The sequence below is a fragment of the Acipenser ruthenus genome, chromosome 55 (genome assembly GCF_902713425.1).
Source record: "Acipenser ruthenus chromosome 55, fAciRut3.2 maternal haplotype, whole genome shotgun sequence".
NCBI classification, from domain to species: domain Eukaryota; kingdom Metazoa; phylum Chordata; class Actinopteri; order Acipenseriformes; family Acipenseridae; genus Acipenser; species Acipenser ruthenus.
In genome coordinates this window covers 6367050-6390024 of record NC_081243.1, presented here as the reverse complement: position 1 = coordinate 6390024, position 22975 = coordinate 6367050, and the positions used below count along the sequence as shown (strand labels likewise).

The following is a 22975-nucleotide window of genomic DNA, read 5'->3' as shown; positions in this document are numbered from 1 at the left end:
AGTTCGGTTACCTATTAGTTTTCATTCTGATTTGTTTAGGCTACAGCGTATCCGTCAGCTCAACAAAGCCCGATAGGATAGCGAATGTCAGTGCAGTGCGAAAATGAGTGGTTGGATTTGCTGTCAATCAACCCAAGTTTTTCTTTGGATCAGCTGTTCGTACATTTTTATTTATTTATTTATTTATTTATTTATTTATTTTAAAGGCACTGTAGTTATACAATGTAGTTAATGCAACTGTGTGCACAAGTCCCTCCTCCGCCGAACCTCCAGAAGATTAGGTACCACCGGCAGTCCTGCGTCAGTCAAACGGTAATTAAATTAGTCAGGATTTGTGAAATTAAACAAAATGGTTTGTTTTGCTTTGAACACCAAATGTCAGTTAACAAAAATGAACAACCATAAGTACGAATTAAATTATATATTATATTAAAAGTTCAAGTCCTTTGCTTTGTATTTCCTTTTTTGTTTTTAATCAGAAATGTTCTAAACTGAATCTTTTTTTTGTACAACTGTGTATTTGGTTACTGGCTCTTCTGTTAAAAATAAAAAAAGATTGTTCTTTATTTTTCGAAAATAAAACGTCAATGCACTAATAACAAATCAGGGTGCCAATTGCGCCACTGTGACGACTCACCTTAAACAAGTTACCATTTCCACCCTCTCCCGAAAAAATATCCTGGCTACGCCACTGTTGCCAGGGTTTATTATTTTAAAATACGTACGTGCGCAGTTTATTTCAAACTTTCAAAACTTAATAACATAACCAAAGAGTGTCTAAGACCCTTCACCGTTATATTTGTTCTCGTGTGAGACTTTCACTTTTTTCAGTCAGCGAAAATATGTGCTAAAAACAGAGTGAATTTGAGCCCTGTTAAAATGGCAAAAAGACAGCTACGTTTGGAGTTTATCTGCAACAAAAAAAGCTAAACCACCAATGCCAGAGACATCAACAGGAACCGAACCTGACTCTTCTGTAGTTCAGAATGTTATTAACAACACGAGAGTGTGACGATACTTCCATTTCAAACGCTCAGGTTAGTGCAGGTGCAGCTGTCTGTCAATAAGAGACCCTTGCCTGTAAAGTGTTGTTTGCAGCTCTCTTGATTGTGACAACCTGGCATAGAACTGTTTGTGATGAAAGATCTGGTAATGTTAGAAAGCTAGCTTAATGTTTACATAAAATGGTTAAAATCGGGCATCGGGTTTGAGCACAGTTTTTTTTTCTTTTTTTTTTTGGGGGGGGGGGGGGGGCTGTGCCCCACCAGTTTTTCAAGCCATGAGTCGCCAGTGGCAGGGCCCCTCCCATATCTGCAGCCAGGTAGTTGAGCACCATGACTCCGATGACTGGGAGGGATGCTGGGTGGTGTTGCTGTTCCCAGGCCTCCCAGCACTCCCCATCTCTCGCCCACAGGAGGTTGATCACAGCAGGGATCATAGCAATTGCTTACTTCTCTTCAAGGTTTACTTTTCTTTACCACTGACTCATTCTGCCTCTCAAACACACTTCACCGTGCAGCCAAAGCTGCAGGCTTTATATATTCTGGCCGAGGGGTTAACTAGCTAGTAATTATCTTAGCCACAGTCTGCACGAGTTTAGTAAGGATGCGTGACTGTCAGCTAGTTAAATAATCAGTAGCTGATCAGTTATCCTCACGGGATTTCTAAAATATAAACACAAAACAATAAAAAGTAAAAAACAACAGCTATTACCATATACTGCGCTGCTGACTTTACAGTTCAGAGCGACTGTGTTTCCTGCGAGAACAGATTTCACTGCTGGAGTCTGAGTCACAGTATACTGTCCACTGAATTCTGAACATAATAAATAATATAGAAAATTACAAGAAATGATGAAAACAGATTACATTTCAAGATGTTTTAATTTGGTTTCATTCAGTTTCCCTGTTTTACTTTTAATACATGTATATTGAGAATTATCCCACAAATAGATTTTTAAATTACTTTTCTAAATGATTCTTACCCTGACTGCAGATGACAAGTGCCCAGATGAAGATGCTGATAAAAGTTATTGTTGTTGTGGATTCTGTTGCCATGAAGGGCAGCTCTCAATCATTAAGTGTTAAACTCACAGGGCTATAAACACTCCCAGAGCACTGAAGCATGTGCTGCCAATGCAAAGTGTCTTTTCTATGCAAATTGTCTTCCTTGGCAGAGCAGCCACTTATAGCCAAGCAGTGCTCTTAAGTTTAGACTATTCTAACTGATGCAGTTTCTTTGCCACTCATAAGTTCGTACAAACACAGCTATTTCTCTCTTCTCCCTTCTCTCAAACAATTCATCTTAGCCATAGCTGTGATTATCTAGCTTTGTTACACAATATGAATAATTATTAATTGTAAAATATTAAAATCAGACCTGCAGGTTAACAGATTGTGACAAAGATTGAATGGTGCTTGGTGTTAGATCTCCCTCTCGACCTGTGAGGGCACTGTGTAAAGGAACAGAATACCCTTAGCTAAACGGCATGACAATTTATTCCATAGGGTAGGTGGAAGTCGGTAATTTAGGAAAGGGGCGAAGCTACGGTATCCAAACTCAATGACCCAGACGGTAAACGGTGTGGCATCTGAGGATTGGAGGAGCGGATGCGCTCATTAACCTAGGGGTCATGAGCGAGGATATAAATAAGGGTCATAGCTGATGTAATCTGTTCCTTTTGTGAATGGTTAGGAAATAACCTTAAAGATGTCCCTGCATGTAATAACTATGAGTGTTCTGTTAGTCTGTCTTGTAAACGTTGTTTGTTTGTTTCGTTTGTTAAAAGATTACTAACACGATCCGGAGCTGCAGCCGCAGGCCAGCATTAAACCCAGTCACCAGCACTTCACTTTCCACAGAGAACTGTCTTTTCACCACAAGCACTTAAATCACACACTGTAGGAACTGTATCTGTGTGTTTTGTGTGGGTGATAAAACTGGACTTTTTGGTTGCGGGTCAAACCCGTGGGATTTTACAAAACTGAAGTGATACATGCCACTGTAATCACTTCCAGCATTATTATTTACAGATGTTTTGCCTTAAGGCTCTGGACATTGTAGTAATTGATCAATAAACACCCTTGTACCTGTTAGTAATTGTCTGTGTGATTTGTACCTGCACTGCACTCACCTGTATACACTCACCACTTTGCCACACAGATCCATCAGAATCATTACAGATTCATCATAAACTTTGTGAAATCAAATCCTATCAAGAAGCAAACATTTAGATTTTGCACATTGCTAATGTTGAGTGAAAAGTTTTCAGGTTTTCAGTTTTTTTTTTCCTGTGGACTCCCTGGACTGTCTCTAAGGACCCCAGGTTAAGAACCACTGCGCTGGATTAAAGAGCATCATTTTATTACTCTCTGGGGATACTCTCCGGCTGACTGGGGAGGTAACTGCTGCATATTTCAATCGTCTTATTACTGTGTTATTACATTATGGACAGTAGTAGTGCTCTGGCTGTCTCTTGTGGTCAGTATTAATAATTGCAGTGTCTCTTAGCGGTCAAATTAATGAGTGCACTTTATTCACTTGAACACAGAGCAGCTTCTGTGTTGTCACTGAATTTCTGTATTACATGATTTTCTCGAGGAATTGGTTACACTACTTTCACGAAACACGTTCCTTAACAAACCGGTACTGAACAACATGGAGGAACTAGTTTCACCCGATGGGAAGGAATCTTTAGATCCGCGCACCAGTGGAAACCGGAAGTTCTGTTGTTTAAGCTGCTTGGAAAAAGACACGAGAAAACAGAAGGAATAGAAGATAGAGAGAAAGAGAAAGAGAAAGAGAGCGGTGAGTTATTGGAATTGAATTCACTGCATCCGCTGGAAACCCCGTGTGTGGTAGCGGGGTGTGTAATGTGTTTATATTATATAGAGGACGGCGAGTTTGATGCGAGACTCGAGCAGACACAGGCGCTTTCATTATTATAAACCTGCTCGCAGACTCTCCGGTGACGTCACTCTGAGTGCTCTTTGAATCAGACTGACTTCGGATCCTATTTATATTCATGTTGGGTTAATCAGACTATCGGCGGCCCGTCTGTAGTGCTACAGGAGATTTGAATTGCACAGTTTGTCCCGCTCTGTGCAGCGCCGTCCCGTTTGTAACTCGGTACATGAACTGCATTCTGCTAAACTGTCCGGTCCTGTACTGTACGTGCATCGGCGTGGTTAATAACAACAACAGCAACACAATGACCGCTGCGATCGCAACGTGCTTTGTGTCGAGTAGGGTTACCACATTTCCACACGGAGAAAAACTGCCTTTTTTTCTTCTAATCATTGAAGCTGTTAAAACAGCTGTATATAAACACAATCATAATTTAAAAGTTAAACATCGTGTGTATTTATTGCAGATCATATCAAGTCATTTATGTTTTTTCAATGTTGTATTGTCATCTGACCAAAACATGTTAAATGTACAAAAAGACAGATTGGAAAAGAATAGATCAGCTTTTACCATTTAAACACGTGAGCATTTTAAACACATTGGTCTCTCCGTGTCAACTCAACCAGAGCTTCCCACCTCAAGATTTTGATTTTGCTTATATATTTATTTATTTATTTATATATATATATATATATATATATATATATATATATTTTGGGAGGGGGGGGGGGGGGGGGGGGGTTCATACTTGAAACGCGTCTCATTTTGAAGTGATTTTGAGGACCTATCAATGATATTTAGAATGCCAGGAGCCCTATGAATGGTTCTGTACAGATAGCCGAGTAGGTCATCTGTAGAATTCTTGTAAAACTAGTATCACAGCTTTAGTATTTCAGTGTTTGGTTTGGTGTGGTGTGGTGTGGTGTGCGGGCGGGGGGGGGGGGGGGGGTTGTCAAATTCCGGAGTGATTAAGTGCACGTTCCTTCTGAAGAGGAAAGAGATATCACTTTCAAATTGTTCAGGTGTGCTCATAACTTAACCCATGAATTGTTGTTTCTGAACTTTGCAAGAATCCATTTTTAAAGATGGCAACAAAGAAGAAATAAGAGGTCAACAGTACCTCTGTAGCCCCGTGACAAACCACTTGCATATAAATATTAGACACATTTTATGGTTTTAGTTTTATGGATTTATTTATTTGTTTTATGCTTTTTCTTGGTTTAAACTCAAACTATTTGCTAATATTGTCCAATATATCCCAAAGCATAGTAAATGTATGTTGTTCATGTTTGTACATTTATTAAACTGTGAAGGACACAGATTAGCAAGTCAATTATTTTACCACAAGTCCTTCAGATCCTCATCTATAAGCCCACCAAAGGTTAGTTTGTTAAATCGTGTCCCACATGGGCTTTCAGCCCTTCAAAGATGTTTTATACTTGAATCCTGAAGCCTCTTTGTGGGCTCTTTAAATCAGACAGTAAAGTAGGTAGACAGTTGCAGAGCTGCATAGAGAAAAACAGTTCAGCTATGAGCACACCTAAACAATTTGAAAGTGAGATCTCTGGGGCTCCCGAGTGGCACATCCAGTAAAGGCGCTCCTCGCAGGATGTGCCCTATAGCCTGGAGATCGCTGGTTCAAATCCAGGCTATGTCACAGCTGACCGTGACCGAGAGTTCCTAGGGGGCGGCGCACAATTGGCTGAGCACTGCCCGGGTAGGGAGGGCTTAGGTCGGCAGGGGAATCCACGGCTCACCGCGCATCAGCGACCCCTGTGGCCGATAGGGCGCCTGTGGCTCTGCAGCGGAGCCGCCAGATCTGTGTTGTCCTCCGGCACTATAGGTCTGGTAGCATTGCTGTGGATCTGCAGTGCGAAAAATGACGGCTTGGAAGGAGCACGTTTCGGAGGACGCGTGTTTCAGCCTCCGTTTCCTGAGTCGGCGGGGGGGTTGTGAGCGGTGAGCCGGGGATACAGATAATAATTGGGCATGCTAAATTGGGGTGAAAACCGGGGTAAAAATAATTGGCGACGACTAAATTTATAAAAAAAAAAAAAAAAGTGAGATCTCTTCTACTAGGATCTCGCTGACTTTGGTGGATTTGTGGCAATGTGATACTAGTCTGGAAACCTTTGCTGTCACCACATTTATAGGGCCAGCTTTCTAAAAATGTTTTCTGCAGTGTGTTTTCCCTTTGTAGTGTATAATCCAGGATGAAGTGGCCTGTGATGCTGATAATATCTGTGCTCAATCACAGGTCTGTGGTTAGGCAGATGTCTTGGGCTTGCTGCATTTGATCCTCGTTTGATCTTGGACTCTGGCAGTGTGCTGAGGAATACGTTTCTGGCTGATATGTTTCCTGCTGGGCAGGGTGAAGCATGGTGAAGTATGGTTCAGCCCTGCTGAGGATGTTGCGAAAGTCTTTGCTGTCTACGATAGACCGGGGCAGGAGATCAGATGCTGTCATGATGGTGGCCTCAAGCTCCTTCAGGACCTCAGGGTGCAAAATACAAAACCTTTTATTATACACTGAACATTCTTTATTAATTGAATGAATGTATCTGTCTTAAAACATGACTGATATGAATTATGATAGCGTATACCTACTTGAAGGTGCCTTCTGAAGTTGAAGGTTGCCTTGGTCAAACCAGAGACAGTACTGCGATGCTTACATGTATCACAACGGTTCCCTACTGGACCACTTGAACTTGGTTCATCAAAGTGATCGAAGACTGAAGTCTTCCTAGACATTGTGTCACTTTATGTCTAGACTGTATTCTACCAGTGAAATGTCTGATAATATGATTTAACTCACAAGTACTTGCAAGCAGTTGTCACATTGGCAGCTAATGAAGCTATGGTCTAAAATGTCATGAGCAAGGGTTAGATAGTGTCATACTAACTGACTTGCCTATCAAGAGTCCAATGAGCAATTCATCTTTCTGAAGCTCATCATCTTAGTGGCATCTCAAGCTGAAATCTGCTTATCGGTCATGCTACCTTGTGTGATGCACATGCAGATGTGGTAAGTTGACACTATTAAATCAGTCTTCACCACGAATACCATGACACTTAAACTCTTCATAATCAAAATGCAAAAGCTTTGCAAATGTAAGTCATGCTTTAATACTTTATGATGAATATATAGACTATAAATTAAATCTACATTTATCCAATTCAGTACTAATTAATATTGATATGATATGGGTGAAACATTTGTTCATTCAAGCAATTCAGTGAAACGCATTTGTACAAAAATGGGTGGAATTGAAAAGGAAAGGAATTTCACTTCCAATTCCATAATACTATGAAACTGTCAGTGTCATGAAATGCGACAACGTTTCTGGAAAAGTGTGGAAACGTTTGGCCGCCCAGCAAAGTGGCTGTCACCACCCCGCTGAAAACACCCGATCCACCCGTCTTGCAGATGCTACTGCGCCTTTAACAATAAGGACTGATTGTGCTTCTAGCAGACTAGATCAGTTGTGCTGGATGAAAAAAAATCTTGGAACCACATGACAGCTGTGTTACGTCTTGACACAACATTTAACCAATCAGAGAGTTGAAGGGGCGGGTTTTCTGTGTTAAGCACTTCGAGAGGCTAAAATGTTAAGAACCAATTATTTTCAAAGCAAAAATAGTGACAAAGAATGCAGGGTTTTCAAAATAATCAGGTGATCGGCACAATCCACCACCTGATACTATATTTGTGCTGGCTACTTTATTAAAAAAATATTAAGATTATTTTCAAGTATTATCATTCAGTATATTTTTTGTCGTATTATTGTACTGTAAGGTGATATAGTACATAATAGCTATACATATGCACCAACAAAAAAAAAAAAAAACGTATTACTTTTGTTGTGATATCGTAACAATATGTACCCAGGTGCTTGTGAGAGATCTTGGGGGTTCACATATAGAGTCTGTACATTAAGAAGAAAGGCGTGATGCGATATCAGCTGAACATTGCCAACTGACATACAAATGCTTAAGTGCAGAGGTCCTGGATTATTACACTTCGGTTTCATGCAACAGTTGTGATGGTGACCAAACGTGTGTGAGTACTGCTGTGTAAAAAAATGGTTAAAATGAACAGTTGCAACCAAAAAATATAGAACAGCGAAAAACAAAAAAAGACGTGCATTAACAAAATGCCCTGAAAACTTAACATAAAGAAAACAATTTAAATGAAGCAATGAGCTCAATAATTAAGCTAAAAAGGAAGTGAAAAGGTTACCTTTCTTTTTTTGTGAACTCCAATAACCCTACATTATCTTTCCCCAGTCAAATCATAGAGCCTAAATAAGCACAGTAATTTACCATAATAAAAAACAGTAATGAAAAAAAATGTAGAAGATTAAAAAGTGCAACCAGATATAGTCAACGAAAGACAACACATTATTTAAATTCTTTGTCGTGTTATATATTGAAGGTAAGGCAAGTTTATTTTTCTGTTAAAAGTGCGCCTGGATATAATGTTCTGCCACCCGGCTGTACAGAATTCCTGGGGAGAACCCTGAATATTAAAAGTATTAATGACGGTTGATCATTTTTATATGTGTATTTGTCTGGATTATCTACCGTCAATGTAGTTGATTAACATGAACTTTATTGTAACTGTATACATCCCTTCTCACGGATTTCGTACATTATGTTTGTTTAAATAACTGATGTTGTTCGCTTCCAGTAACAAAGGGGCAGCAGTAGTAGTTATTTGCAATACGATTAGCAGGGCACTCGTGATCTCTTTGGTTCACAGCCGCAACCAGCTCGGCAGCAGCTTTTCAAAGCTGTGCTGTGCAGGATCTGCACAGATTTCTGCGGGTGGAGTTGAGTGACGTCACGCAGCAGCCATGCATGCGCGATTCTGTCCAGAACTGTACAGAACTGCGGAAATCTGCGTCACGTGAATAACACCACCACTGTAGTACTTCCGGGTGAGAGAAGTGTGGTGTATTGAGCTGCTTGTGACTGATGTTGTGATGATACAATTTGTCGACGTCTTTCTCTGAAAATCGCAGTTGTCGGAAGTAAATTTCGTTAGATTTATCTCTAGTTGCTTTGACAATGTTTTTCTCGCTGGGGAAATGCAAAAGTTGCTAGATCAAGCGACAGAATCACCAAGTTGGCAACACTGGCAACATGACAATTTGTGTGGCTCATGTGAAGGAACTCGCTGGAGGCATGTTTGCACACGTGACAGTGAGTAAAATAACCAACATGTGCTATTTAGGGGAATATAAATATACCATGCGTGATAGTTTTTGTTAAATACACTAACTTGAATTTTTATAACTGTCACTCGTCCCGCACCAAACACTATGGTATCGGATCAGGCCCGCCAAACGAAATGCGTTTGACACCCCTGCCGTACAGCCTCTATACATGAAGCCCCCCATATATCTGACAAGCACCTATGCATACATATTTTTAAGATATCATAACAAATGATATCTTAAAAATATGATATGGGATGTTGAACTGCATCCTTAACTTTATTTTAACAAAGTTTTTGTTAATGAATTTCCCTTTTTTGCCCAAATCCTCTACAGTATCAATTATTAAGGTCCTATGCACGTGGAGGGAAATACATTGTACCGCAACCCATGAAGTGGAGACTACACAAAAAAGGCAACCACTGTGCAGAAAGTTCAAAATGTGCCAATTATTTATTAGTCCAAATTACTGTAGGATATTGTCTTTGTTAAAAGAAAGGCTAACTTCAGAGGAAGGCTGTAATACTAACACATAGTTGTCACTGTTTCCTAAATATAGAGATCCTCGTATCTTAGTTGTGCAGCAATGTTAAGACAGTGGACTTTGATGTCAATGTTTTTTTTCCCACTGTTATTTAACAGTTCAGTCAGCATGCAAACAGCACAGGAAGCCTTCTTATTGAGGAACCGTGAGTTATATGCACTTATTTGGTGATTATATTGTATTTAAGAATATCTTTTTTCCCCCGAATGTTTTTACATATGCGTGTGTGACGGAGTGTCCCGCCCTTATATATTTTGTTTATTTTTGCATAATTATTTGCAGCGCAGGCGAGCGAGATGCCGTTTGCCATTCTTTGTTATTGTTTTAATTTAAATACCTTGTGAGGATGCATGACTGATCAGCTACTGAGTATTTAATTAGCTGACAGTCAAGCATCCTTGTTAAACCCACGGCAAATGTGATGAGGGATAATATAATTATTAGCTAGTTAATCGCCCGGTCACCACTATAAAAGCCTGCAGCTTGTCTGTGTGAGGGAGAGTGTTACGATACTTGTTTGTGTTTGTTTGGCCAACGCGCCGTTTTGTTTTGTGTGGTTTTGTTTTGTGAAACCGTTTTATTTATTTTTTATTATTTAATAAAACACTGAGCGCCGTTGCGCCTCAGTTTCACCCATCAGTACTTGTGTTTTGGTTTCTGATTCTAGTTTGACTTCACCACACACGCCACTCAAGCCATCCTGTTCACAGCGTGTTTTTGTTTTTGTTAACAAATTAAACCATATCCTTACCTTTGAAATTTTATTGTCTTTCTTAAATGTAGCTCAAAACATGTGGAGCTTTTGCTGGAGCACATTCTGTTGACTTCGCTCCTTGTGGCTTTCACAGATATTTTTTTTCAAAATCTTATAAATAGCGCTTTTATTTTAAACTCTGTGCTGTTAAATTTAACTGAGTTGATAATAATAAAGTAAGATGTGTTGTTTGTTAAAAAAAAAAAAGGTGACTGGATGGTGTCCTGAGTTATCCTGCGCTGGTGTAATATGGTAATGGGTACAATGGGTAGTTTTTATTTTTTTAAAATTTTTTTTGCTGTTCCTGCCTTTCAAACTCAGTCAGGATATATACATAGCCCATATTTAGCAAAAGTAAAGAACGTTGTTTGTGGTGAATCTCACAAGCTTTTTTTCTTTGTGAGTCTGGTGACGCATCGATGAATTTAACAAGTTTGTTGTGTTCCACCTGTTGGCTTTATAGTTATTAATGTATTATTATTTTTAGTAGTATTAATAATATTATTCGTAATGTGTTAATCAGTAATTGTATATATGAAATTGACAGGATTTGTTAATAAATCATGAAATTTATACATTTATCTTTTTTTTTAATAAACCTTAAGATACATTTAAAAAACTGAATTTCTATCTGTTCACTTCTATTCTTAGACGATACATTTTAAATACAAGTAGCTTAGAAATAAACGTGGAAATAATTGTACTACAGTAGTCTAGCTCTAAACAAAAGCAATAGTGTAATCATTTAATAAATTATTTTATTAAAATCAAACTTCTAACCCCATCGCATCACCCCGGCACCACAGAGATAACACGGACATAAACAAACAAGATAGCTGCTTCCGCATCCAACACTCAGAGAATATCACAGACATTTGCAGAGCTTTTTGAGATATTATAGTAATAAAATAATGACTTGAATCACATTATTGAGGAGTTTGGTGATAAAACGAGTGATCAAGAGATGATTTATTGGTATGCACTACTATGAAGAGGTATGTGAAAAATACAGCGAACAAGATGCAGTACTGAGTGTCCTGTTGATATGCAGTGCCTTTTAACCCTTTGCGGTCCATTTATTAATCGCGCGTCAGGCACGCCAGGTCTAATTAATTTTCACACGCGCAGTTAACTTTATACGCGCTGTTTAAAAGTATTTTTTTTCACAGTCAAACGGGTTTAAATGGCCCTGCATATCAACAAAGCACACACTAGGCATCTCCAGCCCTGCCCCACCCTTTTGTTTGCTATAGCGTTCAGCTATGTAAGAAATAAATAATAATAATAATAATAGTCGTACATACCGATCGATCATCTCCAGATCACTCGTTTTATCACCAAACTCCTCAATAATGCGATCCAAGTCATTATTTTATTACTATAACATCTGAAAAAAGCTCTGCAAATGTCCATGATAGTCTCAGTGCGCTGACGCACTTAGCCAGCTTGTTTACTATGGACGCCCATTATCTGATACCTGATACCATGTATGACTATTCATGAAATACGCCTTTTTTTTTTTTTTTCCGACTTGTCTCGGCTCCTGTCGCTACCACTCGGCAATTGAATGGTTTTATCGGCTTTTTCCGGAGAAAAAACGACTAAACACCCGTTTATTGCGTTGCTATAATGATGTCGGACCCAGTCCGACAAAGGACCTGTGAGGAATAATTGCAATGTCGGACCCAGTCCGACAATGGACCGCAAAGGGTTAAACCTGTTTTACTGTGAAAATAATACTTTTAAACAGCGCATGTAAAATAAACTGCGCGTGTGAAAATAAATTGGACCTGATGTGCCTGAGATGCGCTGAATAAATGGACCGCTAAGGGGTAAATGGCAAAAATAAATACAGTTATGAAAAGCAAAGAATTGTTAGTTGCCATTTTAAAAGTCGCTCCGCATTCTCGTGGAGCAGAGCGTTAAGTCATTTAAATCTGCTCAGTGTGCTTTCTGAGCGTTTTCAATCTGAGCGGCTCACTTACTTAACACGCCCCCTCCATTCTGACCAGCCAACCGGATCCATAGCAACCGGTGAATTAAGCAACGCACCCCATCTTTCTCACAGTTCACTCCCTACCAACCGCCACACCACAACCAAACATCCCATCTCCCTGGTTACTGCTCCAGCCCCCTCCATTCTGACCAGCCAACCGGATAAATTCAGCAGCACTGAATCACACACAAAGACACATCTGCATAGAGTAATTTATTCTTTTTTTATTGCTGTAGTTTTTATGCTATGCTATGTTGAAAATGAAGCCAGTGCCTTATGTTTGTGTTGGTATACATGTTTAATAAAAAATGAATAAAAAAGAAATGGCTTGAGGGTGAGCTTGTTTTCCCATGGTTCTGATTTGTTTGTAGTGCGCATGCAGGGCAAAGTGGTTACCGGAGCGTACAACTGCGCAGACACAGCGCTCGTTTTTAAAATGATTTTTTATATTAGTTACATTTTTAAACCTCCTGTGGCAGTGTGCCCACGTCTTGTGTGTATTTTATTATTTATGTATGTATTTGTTATTATTATTGTGTTTTATGTGCGGGCGGTTGAGTACCCTCTGTCTTTGGTTTGCTGTTTTGAGGCCAGCGAAGAGCCGGTCATGTAGTTGTGGGGATGGGGTTAAAACCCCTTTCCTAGAACTCTCACGGGAATATGGCTGGAGCCTTAATAAGGTCATTTATTAATAGTGTATTAAGGCTGCAGCCACGAATATAAAGACCTACTCCCGGCTCAGAAGGCGGAGAGTGTCAGAGGAGAGACGTAAGTCTGTGGGAATAGAAATAAACAATTGCTACGTATGCTGGTTTCGCAACCAGCATACTACTTGTTTTAGTGTTTGTTTGTTTGTTAGTTTGGCCCTTGTGCCCTTTTCGTTGGTGTTTTTGATTAAATCTTTTGTTTCATTATTTAATAAAGCGCTGAGCACTGTTGCTCTTCAGTCGTGCCCCGCTATACCTTGTTTTGACTGCTGCTTCCGGAACCTGACGTCACCACCCACACGCCACACAAAGCCATCTGTGACACCTCCTCACCCTCAAAAGGCACTAAAGACTACTTTAGCAGTAGCTTGCCAAATAGGAGTAGTAACTGTCCAGTAGGTGTTTACCTAAAGGTGAATAATAAAAAAAACCACTCTCCCAGCACCAAACTTGCATGAAAAACCACCAGTTTTTAAAAGGTGCTATAGCTCAAGAACTACTGGACAGAATAACACAAAACTCAAAAAAAAAAGAAAAAATTCATCCTACCAATCAGACCGGAAATACAAAACGGCAGGCAGATTGATTGAACTTAACCCCACTTTTGGAGCTGCACAAAATAGGGGCTTATAATGGAAAGAACTTTGCAACCTTAACTATGGCAAAAAAGCTGGCCTTTGTTCCTAGTATAGGGGTGGTGTTGGAGAGAGACCTGTGTGGTCAATAAGATACTGTGTGAACTTGTTTGTGTAACAAGGAGTTTTGGTGACTGGTAAACGGCTTATAGCGAGGGGTTTGAAAAATAAAAAGTTAGTTAGGACTCCAAGGGGAGTTATGGTTTTGTTTGTTGTTTTTGTTTGTTTGTAAAAATAAATGTGCACAACCGTGCTAAAATACAATTTCTGTGTCTGAGTCAGTGATTTTTAAGGGTGCAAACCAGCCTTGGCCGAGGGCTTTGCCACAGTACAGGCACACAAAATTTAATTTTTAAATTATGATTGTGTTATTATATACAGTTATTATAACAGCTTCAGAGTTGCTGCAGCTTCATTTAATTGAAGAAACAATCCAGTTGCACCGTGGAAGTCTGTTAACCTCTCTGTGCAATCAATGAATCAATCAATCTTAATTTCTTACATGATAAATCACCTCGATGCGCTTTACAGATGAAAATAACAATTATTGACATACAAAATAATTTTGAGAAACAGTAAAATGTCACGTGACAATGTACCCCCTTAAATGACATACAGTAGTTAAGCAAGTTATTTAATATATTACTTTAAAAAGCAGTGGTAAAAATCATCAGTGGAAACGTGGCAGATCATTCTACAACTGTGGAGCTCTGAAGCTGAACGATCTGCCACCTGCTTTCATTCTCTGTCACACTGATGTGTAAATGTAGACAATCACAGCTGTTTCTTTAAATGTCTGATATGCATGTTTTCAATGCTGTGCTCCATTTCTGATGGCAAAATGAAATCTTAATTGGCACGGAATGACAACCTTGGAGTAGAAGCACACAAATAATGCATATGACAAACGGGGTGTTCCAATTAAAAGAATCATTGAATCTGATCAAACCTAAGTCGGTTCAGATCTAAGTTGTAAGTGTAAACACCAATAGAGAAAAGATTGTAATATTTCATTTTCTGTTTTCAGGACTGCGTTGGTGAACGCCAAAGAAATAAAATGGAGTCTGTTTACATCAAACAGGAGGAAGTTCTGAAATTGATAACTCTCAACATTAAACAGGAGATGACTGAACTGGAGCCTGTCCACGTTAAAGAAGAGACTGAACTGGAGCCTGTCCACATTGAGGAAGAGACTGAACTGGAGCCTGTCCACATTAAAGAGGAAGAGACTGAACTGGAGCCTGTCCACATTAAAGAAGAGACTGAAATGGAGCCTGTCCACATTAAAGAAGAGGAGACTGAACTGGAGCCTGTCCACATTGAAGAAGAGACTGAAATGGAGCCTGTCCACATTAAACAGGAAGAGACTGAACTGGAGCCTGTCCACATTGAAGAAGAGACTGAAATGGAGCCTGTCCACATTAAAGAAGAGACTGAACTGGAGCCTGTCCACATCAAAGAGGAAGAGACTGAAATGGTGCCTGTCCACATTGAAGAGAAGTCTATTGACTTGTTGTTTAAGGATTCAGAAAACATATCCCAGCCAAATATAGCACATCACTGTGAATGTGGGAAGAGCTTCCGTCGGTTAGGAGACCTAAAAAGACACCAGCGCAGTCACACTGGAGAGAAGCCATATCACTATGTTGAATGTGGGGACAGTTTCAGTCAGTTAGGAAACCTAAAAGCACACCAGCGAATTCACACTGGAGAGAAGCCACATCACTGTTCTCAATGTGGGAAAAGCTTCATTGACACAAGAAACCTAAAACAACACCAGCGAGTTCATACTGGAGAGAAGCCGTATCACTGTTCTGAATGTGGGCAGAGTTTCCGTATGTCAGGAAGCCTAAAAACACACCAGCGAATTCACACTGGAGAGAAGCCGTATCACTGTTCTGAATGTGGGGAAAGTTTCAGTCAGTTAGGAACCCTAAAAACGCACCAAAGAATTCACACTGGCGAGAAGCCGTATCACTGTTCTGAATGTGGAGAGAGTTTCCGTGTGTCAGGAAGCCTAAAAAAACATCAGCGAATTCACACTGGAGATAAGCCGTATCACTGTTCTGAATGTGGAGAGAGTTTCCGTGTGTTAGGAGGCCTAAAAACACACCAGCGAATTCACACTGGAGAGAAGCCGTATCGCTGTGCGGAATGTGGAGAGAGTTTCCGTGTGTCAGGAAACCTCAAACAACACCAGCGAATTCACACTGGAGAGAAGCCGTATCACTGTTCTGAATGTGGAGAGAGTTTCCGTGTGTCAGGAAGCCTCAAAATACACCAGCGAATTCACACTGGAGAGAAGCCGTATCACTGTCCTGAATGTGGAGAGAGTTTCCGTGTGTCAGGAAGCCTCAAAATACACCAGCGAATTCACACTGGAGAGAAGCCGTATCACTGTTCTGAATGTGGGGAGAGTTACAGTCAGTTTGGAAGCCTAAAAAGACACCAGCGAATTCACACTGGAGCCAGCCTCCCTCCCTCCCAGTCCTGCACCTCTCCACCCTGCCAGTCTGAGTGTGTGGAGAGCTGTCTAATTCCTTGTCTCTTTCATCCTGCAGTAAATGAAGGGTGTCCCCAGGAATGAGAGCCAGCCTGAATCCAGAGTCACTGAGAAGGGGAGCGTGTCAAACTGAAGGAGGCAGACCCATTATTTCAGAATGAACAGGAGAGCCCTGGGATTCAGCTCCACTCATCCTGAATTGGAAATGAATCTCACTCATCATGCTGTGAGAATTTAGGACAGAGTTACAGGTTCATTCTGCTTATACATGTGATACAAAACCAACACATTAAACAAAGCTGCCAATAACATACGTCATATTTTTAAAATGTAACTGGAGCTGTAAATGGCATTGCTGTTCCAGTGTCAGTGAGAACAGCATAAGATACAGAATTCAGTTGTTCAAAATAAACTAAAACTAAGAATATCTTCATGTGTGGCAGCAATGTGTACTGCATCTAATTAGAATGGCCTCTAAGCTATTGCACCAGTGCAAACACAAGCTGAAACAACCTGTGTTTTTAATTTTGTTTTATTTCAAGTGGTTCAAGCTGAATGAATGAATCTGCTTTGCTGAGTGTTTATATAATGAGACACTCCAAGCTTGTTGTACGCTGGAGTCCTGCTTCAGTGTAATGGGATTGACATACAATTCCTATCCTTTTCTTTAATGAGTAGATTGCTGTATTTGCAATTATGACAGCTTTACAACAGTAGAGCTGTATAAATATACTGTAAAACATGAAAGATTTGCAAGCAAACAATGTTCACTATTTTTGCATTCGTTAACATGCTGCAACATTATCATCATTACTACATTCATAGTTTATACAGTTTATGAATAATTGATCTAAATAATCTGCAGGATGAAGTTGCTTTGAAGTCTGTTTGACAGTAACAGAGCTGGTGCTTTTGTGGAATCACTATTAGCAGTTTATTCCTTTGGGCAAAATATGGCTTGTTTGCTTGTATTTTGTATTGGTATGTTATCATTAGTGTGACAATACTGTACATCCTAAGGCAAGCTTAGCTATTTAGAAAGGATTTCATTGACAGTGAGTTTGAGTTCCTGTAGGTGTCTGGTATCTTTGTATATAAAGGGTGTGTGAGAAATTCATAACTGTAATTGTGTACTTTGTAAAATGACATTTCAAATCTTAAACCATGAGACTTCAGATACTGTGATATTAATGAAGTTTGTCCTCCCCCTTAACATTCTCTAGATCTGCTTCAAAGCACTAGATATTAGTAACAGAGGATTGTAAAGATTTCCATTGGAGAATAGTTTAGATTCCCTGCTGTGCTGACCTGCCAGTCTGGTATAAACAAATAGAGCTGATGTTTGTCTTTCAATTAAGAATGTCTGTCTGAAATCAATATACAACTTGCTTCCTATAACGGATTAAGAAGTGTGACACCTGGTGGATACGAGGTGCCATGACTCCCTTGAAATGAATTGTTACCATGAAGCATTGAACATTTAAGTGAATAGAAATGACTAATTTCCTGATTCTAAGAGTAAATTGAAAAACAAACCTTTACAAGGGTATAATATTAACTTGCTTAACAATCTCAAGGTTTTACATTTACTAAAACTAGGAGAGTGAAATCTAACAAAAACAAGTAAAACTTAACTGATAAATTGGTTTTAGAATAATTTTAATAACTAATCTTGCGGAAACAAGTTGTTTTAGGATGTTTTCCAAATAAAATTATAATGTTTATTCTGTTTTAATTAAATTTATAATGAAAATAATTCTTAAATGGTTTTACTTTAATTGTTGCTTAACATGATTAACATGTGTGTAATGGTAATTCAGTGAGGAGAATGAAACTGAGTTTTATCCTCCTATGATCAATATAACTAAAGGTATAACAAAATGAAGTTTTGTTCTCTAAATGTTACGAATTCTGTTGTATCTCTCTCCATTGAGGAGGGGGAGCTACCTGTGTTAATGACACACATTGCTTGTGTAAAGGTAAGGGTCATTCAAACTGTAAGCCAATGAAAGGACTGATTTTGCTCAGGGATTTGCTTCCTGATCTACCTGGAAGGGATTGGATCACCGAAGTAAACTCCTCTTTGGAATCTATATTTAAATAAAAACAAGCATGAGCTCGTTCTCTTTATCTTGGATTCGGACTCACAATGAAGTAACCATTGAGCCGTCATTTGAATGTAATGCAAACATCCTTAGAAGACGTCGACTCCACATCCAACTGCAACTCTCTGAGAGATGTGGAGGTGCAATTTATATTTTCCGAATATTTGAATATCTAACCTTTAATGCTTAATCAGCAGGGAGCATTTGCGTTCATAATCTACTTGGCTACAGTAATTTTGTATTAAAATAACTATAAAGTTTATATTTGAAGTTTTATATTTTCATGCTAAGATGAAGCAAATTTCAGAAGGGACACTTTGTGGCTTTCTTTACAAAAGTAAACCAGACACCTCCATCCCGTCACAAACTCAGGAGTCACAATAAGATGTCTGGGCAGGCAGCCAAAAGTAACATTTGTGTCTAGTTTAGATACAAAGAGAGATGGAAATAAGTTTGTATGTGCGGGTAAGGTGTGAGCTAACAGGGTGATCACCTCAATGACTGGGTATTGAACAAGAAGATGGGAGGCCCATGATGTTTGTGTATAAATATATGTGTTTTTATTAAGTATTTGCTTATAAGTTTTCATTTTATTCCATATATAGAATATTGTTTCAGGTTAGGACTCAGGGCGGAGTTCCACTTAAATGTGTCTAAGATGTGTTTCTGCTTCTGCAATATCATGGCATGCTCCAGCAGCAAAAGGTTAGACAACAGGAACTAGGTAGGGAACAAGGCTAAACCTCATGTGTACGTGCTCACTTGCACATAGTGCTAAATTGTTCAGAATGTTCAGAAATAAGTCTTGGAAAAACAACCCCTTATATGGAAATCTCCTGAAACTGTCTATGTGATGTAAGTGACTGTATAACTGTGCTGAAAGGCTGTATCATTAAGTCAGACTTGTGTTTTGAACGCATTTGTTGGCTTCCTTTGCGCGTCATATTAAAGGTTGTTGTAAGACCACTGCTCCTGGTTTACTGTGTCGAGTCCTTTCAAATACCTACTACAGAGAAAACACCAACTGCATTCCAACTGTGTTTTTCAACAACGACCACATCTCCAGAATAAATATTACCTTTCAAAGACTTTAAGACTCAAGTAAAATACTATGTTTGTATAGGAAATACCTACATGCAAACCAGAAGGAAAAACGTTTAATACAATTTAACACGTTTTAAAAAATACTTTGAACAATTGAGACAAGACTTTAACTGATCTGATGATATTGTGTGCATTTGAAAAAAAAACAACTACGAACATCAGAACCATTTAAACATTGATTGAATTGATCTAAAGTTCTGAAGTAACTCGAGATTACAACTGAATACTAAAGGCAATTGAAACTGTTTCCAAACTGAACTTGTTGAAACAAAAATGTAGCCTTCATTCCGACCAACACAACAGATGCTGCTTATCATAGTAACTAGGTGTGTTTACACTGGCACAAATATTCCATATCGAGAGGATATTAAATATTGATAATATGTTTGATATATCAATTAACAGTGGTGGCTGCATGTTTTATTTTGTTATGTAGTTTACATTTTTCGATGTGTAGTAACTACTGGCTAAATCTGATTACAGATTTCAGAAATAATGTCTGAAGGACGCTTGTGCAACTTCACTGATGAAGAAAGCAGAGTTTTAATATCTATCTGGAGTGAAGACAGGATCCAACGGGCAGCGGAAAAATCTGTCACTACAGCAGGACGTCAGCCTTTTTTTCTTTCCCCCTCAAAGTACGCATGCTCAGAGTCTGCTCCTGTAAGAACTACCCTCCGCTGTTTCAAGCACGTGTAAATGCACTGTTCCAGTACAGACTCTCCCAGAATCTTATCAGAAAGATTCCGGAACGCTAGTGTAAACGTACCTACTGTAGGTAATGTGCGCGAATCCTGTGTGCACGTAACCTTATGGAAGCCATTGTTCTTATGAAAATGATTGTTTAAATGTTTGACTCCTGCTTGTGTCCATACTTATAATTCTGGTACCATTATTTTTAACTTTTATATTCTTACTTTTGTGAGCCTTAATGAACTTAATAAGTTGTGTGTGAGAGTATTTTTTCCCTGTTATGAGCACTAAAGTAAGCATTTATGATTAATTTCAGATCCTTAAACACGTTATACATTGTAAAGGAGCAAAGAGAGTGTAGTCCTGTGGAGCACAGGACTACATTCCCCAGAAGGCAAATGGATGAAAATTGTGAACATTTTTGGGGTAATTATGTGAATTGTTTAGTTATTTTGGCAGTAAGCCTAATCAGCCAAGAACATAAGAAAGTTTACAAACGAGAGGAGGCCATTCAGCCCATCTTGCTCGTTTGGTTGTTAGTAGCTTATTGATCCCAGAATCTCATCAAGCAGCTTCTTGAAGGATCCCAGGGTGTCAGCTTCAACAACATTACTGGGGAGTTGGTTCCAGGCCCTCACAATTCTCTGTGTAAAAAAGTGCCTCCTATTTTCTGTTCCGAATGCCCCTTTATCTAATCTCCATTTGTGACCCCTGGTCCTTGTTTCTTTTTTCAGGTTGAAAAAGTCCCCTGGGTCAACATTGTCAATACCTTTTAGGATTTTGAATGCTTGAATCAGATCACCGTGTAGTCTTCTTTGTTCAAGACTGAATAGATTCAATTCTTTGAGCCTGTCTGCATACGACAAGCCTTTTAAACCTGGGATAATTCTGGTTGCTCTTCTTTGCACTCTTTCTAGAGCAGCAATATCCTTTTTGTAACGAGGTGACCAGAACTGAACACAATATTCTAGGTGAGGTCTTACTAATACATTGTAAAGTTTTAACATTACTTCCCTTGATTTAAATTCAACACTTCTCACAATATATCCGAGCATGTTGTTGGCCTTTTTTATAGCTTCCCCACATTGTCTAGATGAAGACATTTCTGAGTCAACATAAACTCCTAGGTCTTTTTCATAGATCCCTTCTTCAATTTCATTATCTCCCATATGATATTAATAATGCACATTTTTATTGCCTGCGTGCAGTACTTTCCACTTTTCTCTATTAAATATAATTTGCCACGTGTCTGCCCAGTTCTGAATGCTGTCTAGATCATTTTGAATGACCTTTGCTGCTGCAGCAGTGTTTGCCACTCCTCCTATTTTTGTGTCGTCTGCAATTTTAACAAGTTTGCTTAGTATTTCAGAATCTAAACCATTAATGTAGATTAGGAATAGCAGAGGACCTAATACGGATCCCTGTGGTACACCACTGGTTACCTTGCTCCATTTTGAGGTTTCTCCTCTAATCAGTACTTTCTGTTTTCTACATGTTAACCACTTCCTAATCCATGTGCATGCATTTCCTTGAATCCTACTGAGTTCAATTTGAGAATTAATCTTTTATGCGGGACTTTGTCAAAAGCTTTCTGGAAATCTAAATAAACCATGTCATATGCTTTGCAATTATCCATTTTCAATGTTGCATCCTCAAGAAAATCAAGGAGGTTAGTTAGACACGATCTCCCTTTCCTAAAACCATGCTGACTGTCTCCCACGATATTGTTACCATATAGGTAATTTTCCATTTTGGATCTTATTATAGTTTCCATTAGTTTACATATAATAGAAGTCAGGCTTATTGGTCTGTAGTTACCTGGTTGGGTTTTGTCTCCCTTTTTGTGGATCGGTATTACGTTTGCAATTTTCCAGTCTGTTAGTATAACCCCTGTGTCAAGAGACTGTTGCATGATCTTGGTTAGTGGTTTGTAAATAGCTTCTTTCATTTCTTTGAGTACTATTGAGTACTATTAGTAGGGTATAAAAACATCACAGTTCATGCATTCTGGGCTGCTGAGTGAAGAGCACAGTTGTGAGTGGGTGCAACCGTAGAGAAAAAAAGGTAATGTGGGAAAACCTTTTTGTTTAATGTGTTTGTTTTGTGCAACGTCTGTTCTTTTTATTACCGGTAAGCAGAGTAGCTGTCCGGTTGCTGATTTTGGGTAAAAGAAAAGAAAGTGTTTATTCAGAACAGAGTTAGGTTTTGTTTTCCGCAAATTGGTCACTAAAGCGCTAGAAACGGAACCTAAGAGGAGCACAAGTTCAAAAAACTTGCTGGAAACTGCCGATTGAGAGGAACGGTAGCTGCCGAGACTCTATACAGCTCCAAGTGTTTTGCTGTTGTCACCATGTAGCAGCAAAGTGCAGTAAATCACTTAGAATTACAATTTGTTCCAGTACCAAAAGTTTGAAACTTTCTTGAATCAAATGTGAAAAAATGTAATGACCTCTTATACATAATGAGATATAAAATTGTTATTCTCCTTCTGCTTCTTCCTCTAAATTCTTACTTTTTAATAGTGTATAGCGACTATTGAAACAGAAAAGCTAAATAACTGGACATCTACCAATCATGTGATTTCACAATAAACCAGGGAATGCAAGCAGTTTGATATCCACACCATTTATATTAAACAATTTATTTATGTTTTAAAATAGCACATATCCTTGAAGAGCACACGGCCTTAGCCCGTAAATATAGAAATGAATACATGTTTATATTACAAATATATAAATACATTCATAAAAGCAAGCCAAAAAAAGTCATATTAATTGATTTGGCTGATGCTTTTATCCAAATTTTTTAA

General features: G+C 38.9%; 1 protein-coding gene across 2 annotated transcripts; it reads left to right on the top strand.

The window, feature by feature from the left end:
• Positions 1 to 3228: 3228 nt before the first annotated feature.
• On the top strand, positions 3229 to 20975 carry LOC117401743 (zinc finger protein 23-like). 2 transcript variants are annotated; one of them, XM_059017240.1, is made up of 2 exons: positions 3229 to 3400; positions 14789 to 20975. In XM_059017240.1, exon 2 carries the CDS (start codon positions 14819 to 14821, stop codon positions 16346 to 16348), a length of 1530 nt encoding a protein of 509 aa, XP_058873223.1. In that variant the 5' UTR covers positions 3229 to 3400; positions 14789 to 14818; the 3' UTR covers positions 16349 to 20975. The 2 variants fall into 2 exon arrangements, with proteins under 2 accessions (XP_058873223.1, XP_058873222.1); XM_059017239.1 differs by lacking the exon at positions 3229 to 3400 and adding an exon at positions 3474 to 3807 and having other exon boundaries at positions 14789 to 20973.
• The last annotated feature ends 2000 nt before the right edge of the window (positions 20976 to 22975 follow it).